Here is a 10,053-nt window from a genome sequence, read left to right on the forward strand (position 1 = left end):
TTGCATGCTTACACCAACAGTCTGCAAGGCGGCTCTGGCCACATCAGCAGAGGTATGAGAGGCTCCGGCGACACACTAAAATGACAAATAATAATAACTCCTTCCAGTAGGTGGGTGTTGAATTACTCCTTGAACGTGACCAGTGGTCAACATCAAGTCGGCCATCATGAGAGGGGAGTTCTTCACAGTATCAAGAGCAGCATCGAGAGTCATACCCTTCTTCTGACGCTTCTGGAACCTGAGCATTCATACCGTAACTTCCCCACTTCCTAGATCCAGTAGACCCACAAGACAGTTGCTGTCTGCTCGACGACTTCAGGGTGAAGGGAAGGGTCAATGATCCTCACACCTTCAAGAGACACGTTGTTAGCCTTCGCGCACTTGTAAGCCGCCTCGCGATCACCAACCAGCACCTATATCGAAGATACCACAGGTGAGATGCGAAGCAGGTTCCCTACGGGTTGGGCGATCTTCTCCTTGAGGACCTTAGCAACAGCGGGGATAACACGCTCATCAGTGACCTCAGGGAACGCTATGAACTCTGAGGGGAAGGAAGAACTTCCTAATGAAAATTACCACCGACTACGTACTTTTAAGGCCAGTCTGCATGGCACGCTGACGAATGCCAGCAAGGGCGGCGGGGGCACAGCGAGCAGTAGAACGAGAAAGCATCCAGATGAAGGTACAACTTAACCAAACTGCAATTCAACCATCCTCTACTGGACAAATCTCATCAAGACCACTACGAAGAGACGACGCTATGAGCAGCAATAAGAGATAGAAGTATCTTCGTTGTGGCTAATTCTGGTAACGCTAAAATCGCATTCTGTCCCCTTCGACACAATACCACCACACAGCGTATTCAGTAGATCTTAGATTGGTTTTCACATGTCAAACTTGAGCCTGGGAGCACTTTTGAAACTCTATAGGACACCTCGATAGCTTTATCCACTTTCAACTATACCGAATTCAGTGTATGGTATCTTGCCGCGATATTATATGAGTGGACCTCAACATCCTTACATGCATCTCTGCTTCACCCTCCCCTTTGAAAGTCCAGGTGTTCAAAGTCTTGTCGCCGGTAAGTCAACTGCTCGTAATCTTCAACCCATACAACCACGACAAAGGTTAGTTTAGAGTACTCGGTTCTCTATATAGCGTATTAAAGGTCTCCTCTCGCGAACTTGTTAGGCTCGTATTTCCTCAACTATCGTTACGTGAGATCGCAGGTTCGATCCCCGCCAACTCTATTTTAACTCAACACTATACACCATCCGCCGAGAAAGACATCAGCTGTAAAAACGAGACTCCACTTCTCTCAATCTGTCTTCACTCTGTCGGCTCTACTTTGACACAATACCTGCACAAAAAATTACCAAAAGTTGGTATTGATTATTTGCACGCATGCACACGCACCTTGTTTCCCGAGATGATCGCAATTGGCAACAGAAGCGAACACAAAATCATCGTCTGGATGAGATTGAGAAAAAGAAAAAACATTCCGAGTACCGCCAAATACGCCGCGAGCGTGCCGAAAAACACCATCTGAACGCGCACATAAACGTCAAAATCTGCCTATCGTCCTACCCCATGCACGTCGATTTTCCACAATTCCATGTTGACCTTGAGTAACCCCAACCCCCTCAAGAAAGCCAGCAGCGGGATGACAGTAGTCAGAGCCTACAAAGCAGACCGTGTAACACTTCTAGCCGTACGCCCTCTACAACAAACACCGCGGTGATGACGAACGGTGGGGTCTTCTGCGCTGGCTTGAACGTGTGGGCGATCAACGGTAGAGGAAGATAGCGAGCTGAACATGCGGGAATCCATCAGGTCGACAAGTTTTATCAATACCAGCCGATTTCGTAGTGGTACTAAGGTCGCCACTCCCTGGGATGCTGCTCTTGCTCAACGCGTCCTTGGTCATCTGAACTTGACCGTATTTTCATACCGTAACTCGCGTAAATCATCTACCTGGTGGAACTCGAAAGGGACAGCCCCTAGCGGCTGCTGCACGCCTGTTGGCATCATGCTATCTCCCACCAAGATCGTCAAGTCATATCTAAGGTCGCCAGTGTGGGAAAACTGCATGTGTTGGTGACAATATGAAAATTATGAGGAAATTTTCGGAATTTCCTCGTGGTTTCCATACACTTCTACCCGATTCTATAATTAATGAGGAAACTCCCGAGCTCAGTGAGGAAGCGAGCATCATTCTCCAACACGATAGACTGCCCCTACTTCCGTCCCTAGGGGTGATCGCTCTGTGCCAGCCATAGGATATCAGCAGTGTACGTTCCAGAAGAGTCGCGTGCGCTGCGTGCGGCATACCAAAACTCCCCCAACTCGTTCTAAAAGCCCTACGTGTCATCTCAATCACTTGCACGTCCGGAGCACCAACAACATGGTCACCTATAAAATAGCCGATTACGAACCAGCGTAACCACAACAAGACTACCTTCCTTGAATGTCATCATCAGCGCCACTTGCGCCGGGTAGGACTCAGCCGTGGTGAAGTCGCACTTTACCGAGGGGTGGCCGCTGTCAGAAATGACCGCGTTTTTGTTAACAGTGCCTGTTGAACGGTGCTATCAGATCAACAACAAACGTACATTCTACGAATCGCAAAGTGAGATTTGGGATTTTCTCGCAAGAGGGTCTAATAACATGAACACCCGTGTGGGGAGAAAATGAACACTTCGATGACAATATGGACATTTTAGGGCAAATTTTTTATTCCTGTCAAGTCCCCCGCGGATCCTATAACTAGTGAGGAACCTCCTAAAAGCTCAGCTGAAGAAAGCAAAAATATATCGCAACACTGAGAGCAGCAATTCTCGACCCAGATGGTTGTCACTATAATAGTCGTGCATCACCTGTCGAGCTTCCACTTTGCCATCCCACCGCAATCACGTCGGTATTGCTTTTAACAACGCATTTCTCGAGGACGGCGACATCCCCGGCAACGGCAACAACAGAGGGAAAGGCGAGGACGGCTATGATGAGAGGAATAATCATAGTCGAGGAAAACCTGCAAGGATTTGAGCCCGATGCCTCCAGAATGACAATGCAACTCGTTACCCTCCTCAACTAATAATGAAATGAATAACTCCGACGAAACTCAGCGCATGCAACCACCTCTAACACACAGTGTTGGAATATATGTTCGTTTCTCTTCAGCGGAGCTCAGCGATTTCCTCACTAACCATGGAATTTCACATAGAAGTTTGCAGAAAGCAACAATTGCTCCCAAGAATTTCCTCAGGATTTTCATATTTTCACCGACACATAGTTCACCATGTGCATGATTTCCCACAGGGATCTCATGAAAGGTGATATCGGAACCAAATAACATCATCAATAAGCAACGCTAGTCATACCAATCTTTTGTCTTCTCATCGCAGCAGAAGGAAGTACAGTATATCGCAAAACCTGGCGGTAGCCTTGGCACAGGAGATTCCTCAGCTGAGGTAATGAAGCTTAGATCTGAAGCTTTCGAGATTGACGGGGGAGTTTAGTAAAGCTCGACGAGATCAGCCCTGAGATGGATCCTAAGCAGTTTAGTGAACTCCCCGTGAATTATTACTCGTCGTAGAAAGCGCACGCCCAAATAATCGATATCGGAACCGATTTAGGAATAGGGGTCGTTCATTATACCGATTTCGAAACTCAGAATGGATTCTAGAATAGCTAATTACACGTATAACGCGATGCTAGGATCGATTCGGAAGTCCAGAATAGATTCAATGAAATTGAGGTTAGTCTATATTGTAATAGATGTAACCCTGCAACGATTGTCAACGTGCGTCAAATTTCACTGTTTTCTTTGGTCGTAGCGTATGTTTCTCTGAGTTCTCACATGTGTATGCAACTGTGTGTCCTGCGTAAACTTACATCGTTAACGCATTCCCTCATCCGTTTTCTGCGTTAAAGGCTCCTCAATGGCCCCGGACGGTATAGACTCATGATTCATGTCTCATTTCATGTGACATGAAAGTGTTACATCTACAATGCGGAGGACCGTCGAGGACCTGTAGATACGTGTAATGAAAGAGTATTAGGATGAGGTTCAAAACTCAGCGCAGTCGTCCCTCCAGACACGAGACAGGAACACATCAGTCATCTCATGCTACTGACAGCGGAAACGGCGCTTCGGGTTCGATAGCCTCTCGGCAACGCCGAAACAGTGCCTGGTGCTAGCTGTGTGATGGCTACGACGCAGTCCGTTCAGAACAGACCTGAGCGCTAAGCTCTGTGTGCTAAGTCTTGTGTTGCGCATGAGACTGTGCAAGTTGCCGCGTAACGAGTTCCAAAACCTACTCGACTTGAGCGCTGAGTTGCATGCTCAGGACCCACTGGGTGCTCCAAAGATGTGCCTTCAGGTGTCCCTGACGAGATTGTGTCGACCTCAGAACCCGATGAAGCCTTTACCCGTAACCAGCCGGAAATGAGTGCAACCTTTAATATTCATACGCCCCATGATGTTTCATGAGCTTCATGGAGACCTACAGGTGAACAAGTTCTCAATGAAGCAGGGAGCATCGCTTCTTAGGAGTAAGCCTCTGGCTTCAACCAACACTGAGACCGACTGAGGATCGGGAAGTTCCTGATTACTCCGCTGGTACGGTATGAGCGCCTCCACTATCTAATAAGCTCATCAGGGCGTATGGTGTAGTGGTATCACGTCTGCTTCGCATGCAGAAGGCCCCGGGTTCAAATCCCGGTACGTCCAGATATTCGTAACGCGTCTTGCCGATTTTGAATTGATGTGAACCTATTAGTCATATACTTCGCCGTTGCTCCACCGATGATGCATTCGGGTTTACGAGTTTAACTATACGGCTGGAGTTCGCATCATAAGAATAGTATTTCTCCTGCACCGGATTTTTCAAAACAATGAATTAGCAGAACAGATGCGAACCCATTCCCAGGCTACCAGTTTGGAACCAAAGAGGATAAGTAACCATATTCAGCATTTTGCTTTGACAATCTACGACTAATACTATAGTGGTATGGAACATGGATCGGAACTTCCAGGATTGCTTATTCAGGAATGCAACTTCCGGATAATTACCACTGGCTTGGAGCTACACGACCAAGGCGCATCCTACTTTTAGCATCCTGTATAGACTCAAAATATTTCCCCCTCCCGCGATTCCCACAATGGTAATCCTCTCATCCTATCACTCGTCAAGTAAATCGAACGAGGAATTCACGCTGGCCACACCGATTCGTCCACAGTGCAGATGGGAAGAACCAACTGATAACGCAACACCACCGGTGTTGCACCAATACGTAAGAGAGTAACGTTGAAGGAAATTACGCGCAGCGAAGATTATGTTATGAATAGGATACGCACACCCAGATACCCAAGAATGGAGGAAGTCGTTCATGCATGCACTAAACAGTGAAATCTTCCGCAAACAGTTATCGTCGCCTTACCACCACCCGTCGTGATGGGTCAAGTGCGCCCCTGGGCACACTACGAGGATCTACAAGCAATAGAAAATCTCAGAGATGGAAATAAACTTACTTGTGAATTTCTGGCGGACGTATCGTTGCTTGAGAGTCTCAGAAGACTCTTCTCCCAAAACGGATGAGTTATGCCGAGAAACTGGCGTGCTCATGAAGCCAGAGCCTTCGCTCAGTGGACCTGTGGGAAATAAATCTACCACGTTGTTGGATGTCCAACCAAGTAAGCCTATATGTAATCTCATACCACACCCCTCCGAACTCACTCTCATTAGCATCAAAGCTTCGACAACTATCATTGCCGTGCACCCTAGCCTTAGCAGCTGCCACGACTTTCGCTACCTTCTCCGCTGGCATGTCGAAATGCATGTCAGGATTCGATTGCCTGATACCAACTAGGTCCAGACGAGGACACTCTGTGCTGAATTCAGCAGATTTCGATAATGAGAAGGGAAAAAGTTATGGTCTCAGGATGACACAAAATATTGTCCCCCACAATTTACTTAGTATTGTGTATGCAGTGTCGAGTGTGCTAGTTTGATACTGTTGAACTTACATAGATCTTTTAAGCTGTTATTAATCTCACATTCTACGTGAGATCAGACGGTGTTCGTTTAACTCAAAGGATATTGGAGAACCGTCATAACGTCCTACCTTTGGGTTTCCCTTCGTAGTCGAGCTTGACTGACAGAATCAGTGCTGGAACCTCCAGACAGTGTCACCACACCTGATCACAAAACCATAATCGTCACTATTTCTGCCATTCAGAGACCACCTCCCGAGGACTTGGCATCTAATACAGCGCCAGCTGAAGTGAGACCGTCTCGAGAACACACTGCTCGAATGAGCAGAGACGCAGCTATGATCGCCACCACCTATATGAATAGTTCACATAACGAGAGATGTGCTTGCTTACTATGATGACAACGACATAGGCCACCCAGGTGAAGTCAGTGCGTGGTGTCGGTTTTACTTCAATTGTGCAAGCGCCCGGTGCTACACATACCCAACCTAAAGCGAGCTGAGTATACACATCGTGTTGGTGACAATATGGAAATTCTTGGGAAATTTTCATGTTTACATTTCTGGTAGAAAACTGTTCGTGGTTTGTAATACTTATACTCGAATCCCTAAATAAACTCCTGAGCTCAGATAAGTACGCACACGAGCTTACTTCCTTCTCTCGAATTGCAATCCTGTTGCACTTGCTGAAATATGCTCCCATCCCAGTCCGTATTAGAGTTACAGTCACCAGCAGAAGGATATGTACCATACAGATACCAAGCCACATTAGGAACTCCTCGCAACACCATATACGCCGCCTGGCCCTGCCCTTTGAGACTGAAACCACCTGTGCATGCGTGCAAACAACACAGTGACTTACTCGGTGTTCCGACATTCCAACGGCAGCATTGACATCGACCAAACGAGCCGTCCATCTTCGAACTCCTTCAAACAGTAGTCATCATAATATCCCGAACCTACGTCATTAGCGCTCGCCCGAATGATCGATATCATCTCAGCTTACTAGCCTCTGAAATTTCAGGGTAGCCCATACTGAGATCCTCAGAGTGTTCCATATGCGACCACACATTGTTCCCGATCATATCAGAACAAGCACTTCGAGAGAACTGCGCCACTCTGCTCAGCGGCTCCGAATCGGCTGAAATAGTAAACACTGACGCTGGTGTAATGCGAAAGGTGGGAAATATTTTCACTGTGCAAATGCCAGAATGCAGGATCTTCGCATCCACCGATCACTAATTGAGTGTGGGAAAATATGCACATGGTAAACTACGTGTATTGATGACAACATGAGAACTCTCTGAATATTTTGGCTAGTACATTTCTACCCTAAATCGTGTTTAAATTTCATAGGAAACTCTTGAGTTCAGCTGAGTAAACCAAGCATATATTCCAACACTGCTCTAGTATACTGGAGAACCACAACATGCGTCCTTCTCACTTGTGTAGCTGAAACTGCAGTCAAGCAAAGAAGAAACAGCGCTCTCATACTGGCCTGAACAACGACATAACATCATCATATCAATGCGAGTATCGACTCACATCGTAGTGTGGCAAACGTCGAGACCGCAGCCACATTGCCAGGCATAGCTGAGGGAGATGGGAAGCCTCCAAAGTCCACTATAGTGGAAGCTCCAGCGACGTTGTTACCGGCACCTCCTACGGACTCCGCCGAGACACTGAAAGAGATACAATTCCATCAGATAAAGCTAAGGCATAGGTATTCAACGGAGCTTATCAATTACAGTGTTGGAATATATTATGGCTTACTCCACTACGAAAAGTTGCACAAGGCGACAAGCCTAAGACATCACAACGCATCCGCGGATTACACTGTCCCAAGGCCTCCGCCACTCGGGAATAAATCACATCGAAGGTGATCACGAAATTGAAGTAGTAGTGGTATGACTCAAATTGGCATTCAACCAGGGAGAGTTTGAACACGGCAAAAGATTCAATCCAAAGAGTATAGTAATATTCATGGGGTGAATCTCCGGATTCAAAAACAATAATCTTCATGAAAAATACCGAGCCTGGGACTCGAACCAGAGACCTATTCCGCGTTACAGAGGCGTCAGAGCAAAGTTCATACGTAACACATAGGGAGCTCCGCGGGAAGGCCCAGTGGAACTTACTTGTTAAGCGGTAAGTCGACACGTTTCAAGGCGGTCAACGAGTTGGTCGATTCAGAATTCAGCTGAACAACCAGTCCCCCTTGTGTGGTCATATTCAACCTCACAGGAGGCACCATCGGGCCCGTGAGATCCCAAGGGTTATACGCAGACGGATATGCTGGAGACCGACAGTGATCAACGGTTGTGCCATTCGATGTGGCTCACCAAAGGGGACATCGACAAGCATGAGATATTCACTCTGAGAACAGTAGATGCCATGGGTTGTGGAGTGCTCTGGGCTGCTATACCTGACCGCGCGCCACGAAAATACACTAATCTTGTGGCGCGTGAAGGCCCACTCACCACTGCGAGCTCCGTTCCCACGGCGCGCCTGCCTGCATGCTATTCACGAAAAACTGCAAATTCGCATCATAACCGTCTTTAGAAAATGTCGGCAGAAACGCCAGAACCTCCTTGCCCTCCTGGAATTGAGTGAGAACCTATATGAAAAGTCTTAATTCGATACTAGACCTTCGTAAGGGTTGCGGGTTCGATTCCCGGGCCGGGAATCCCGGCATGAGCTTTATTTCAACATTTCCCGACTGCAAGAAAGTCACAACCGGAACACTCGATAAAGGGTACGGATAAGCTTATTTTCATATTTTCCCTGGAAAACATGAACTTCGATTTTTTCGCGAATATGTGTTTCGAGAGCTCAACTGATGTAATTCTAACGTATAGATGATGCGCGTTTTGACCTACCCCTAGCCCAAAAGGAGGGTTCTTCTCCCTCGCCACCACAGACTTCAAAAGCTGCGTAGCACCGTAGTGACAGTCATTAGGACTCACGAACTGTATCAAGCCATGTAGGTATCTGCAAAGGGCCGCGAACGATACCGGATACTATGATGAACTACGTGGTAGATCGACGCGAACTCAACTTCTCAAGAAGGACATCCATCAGGAACGTCTTCTTCTCCTGATAGCAGTACTCCTATACCAGCAAAAAGCTGGATAGCTCTATCATTAACACTCGAGTATAGACCGTCTATAGATTATTCGATGAGTTGGAAAGTGTCCATAGGTCATGAACGAGTAGTTGATAACATTCTATATTGATATTGAATAATACGGCTTGTAATCCCACACTTACTCAACCAAACCATTGGGTCTGCCAGCGGCTGTGCCGCAGTTATATACAATCCTTCCCTCAGGTTGTGATGCGTTTTGTACATAGTCAAAATAGAGGCCAACGTATGACCTATTAGCTGTACCATACACGTAGGCATACCTACAGAGAAAGTAGTGTGGGAGGACTAGGTTGGACAAGTTGGGATTTACACTGCGGAAATGATCTCCGCAGATTTCTAGGAAATTTTCTGTACATTATCGAAATGATACGAGACAACGCAATAATACCAGAGTGTGTGATTCAACGACTAGCCGAAATGGACAAAATGGAGAAGAATGTGTCGCCTTGATTCTTGAAAGGGCCACCCTCTTTCTCGCCTATGCCACTACAGCATGGCATGCGAGTCGACAGTCGGTCTCCATAGTCCATCCCAGATTACAGAGACCTCAATCAGACTGATGTGTAACGGTTTTAGAGTTGTATACATGTAAATATATATCAGGATAGGAGCACTACGACACACTCTCGTATAGAGAAGTGCTCAGCGCCGATGCCGTAGAATAGTATACATTAGAAAAATGTTATATCCGGATATAGGCTCTGAGACACGCCCACGTATGACGAGCTGCTCGGCACCGATGCCCTAGAGTTGAACACACGTGACCGAGAATAATACTGTAAAATTCGTCTGTTACAATAATACCACTGATCTCCTCTCAACCACTGGGCCTTGACATAAGTTCTGAACTTGCGATATATTCCAACAGAGTAGAGCTTGATGATAACTGGGAGCACTGGCCCACCGCACCA

The 10,053-nt window shown here is 46.8% G+C and overlaps 3 protein-coding genes and 1 non-coding gene across 4 annotated transcripts in view; 1 reads left to right on the forward strand and 3 right to left on the reverse strand.

Annotated features, from left to right (window-relative positions):
- Pmar_PMAR007559 (conserved hypothetical protein) overlaps positions 1–672 on the reverse strand; it is a gene marked incomplete at both ends in the record, with an annotated part of 890 nt that extends 218 nt beyond the window's left edge. The window contains 5 exons of the mRNA XM_002770944.1: positions 13–75; positions 127–238; positions 289–413; positions 459–541; positions 591–672. Coding sequence (XP_002770990.1) covers positions 13–75; positions 127–238; positions 289–413; positions 459–541; positions 591–672 — 465 coding nt within the window. The remainder of the gene's footprint in view (positions 1–12; positions 76–126; positions 239–288; positions 414–458; positions 542–590) is intronic.
- A 3,988-nt stretch (positions 673–4,660) lies between these two features.
- Positions 4,661–4,732, forward strand: Pmar_PMAR007560. Its single transcript has one exon. It is a non-coding gene; the product is annotated as a tRNA-Ala (tRNA).
- Positions 4,733–5,285: 553 nt separating this feature from the next.
- Positions 5,286–9,072, reverse strand: Pmar_PMAR007561 (hypothetical protein; the record flags this gene model as incomplete). Its single annotated transcript, XM_002770945.1, has 15 exons — positions 5,286–5,492; positions 5,534–5,653; positions 5,739–5,857; positions 6,127–6,199; positions 6,248–6,347; positions 6,389–6,483; positions 6,647–6,813; positions 6,857–6,953; positions 7,001–7,135; positions 7,439–7,492; positions 7,540–7,676; positions 8,133–8,231; positions 8,475–8,611; positions 8,874–8,985; positions 9,029–9,072. 15 exons carry the CDS (start codon positions 9,070–9,072, stop codon positions 5,428–5,430), a joined length of 1,554 nt encoding a protein of 517 aa, XP_002770991.1. The 3' UTR covers positions 5,286–5,427.
- An 887-nt stretch (positions 9,073–9,959) lies between these two features.
- Positions 9,960–10,053, reverse strand: part of Pmar_PMAR007562 (hypothetical protein) — a gene marked incomplete at both ends in the record, with an annotated part of 1,641 nt that continues 1,547 nt past the window's right edge. Inside the window, 2 exons of the mRNA XM_002770946.1 lie at positions 9,960–9,985; positions 10,047–10,053. The exon at positions 10,047–10,053 is cut by the window's right edge and continues 4 nt beyond it. Of these exons, the coding sequence (XP_002770992.1) occupies positions 9,960–9,985; positions 10,047–10,053 (33 nt within the window). The remainder of the gene's footprint in view (positions 9,986–10,046) is intronic.

Source organism: Perkinsus marinus (assembly GCF_000006405.1).
Source record: "Perkinsus marinus ATCC 50983 genomic scaffold scf_1104296964148, whole genome shotgun sequence".
In the NCBI taxonomy this organism is placed as follows: Eukaryota; Perkinsozoa; order Perkinsida; family Perkinsidae; genus Perkinsus; species Perkinsus marinus.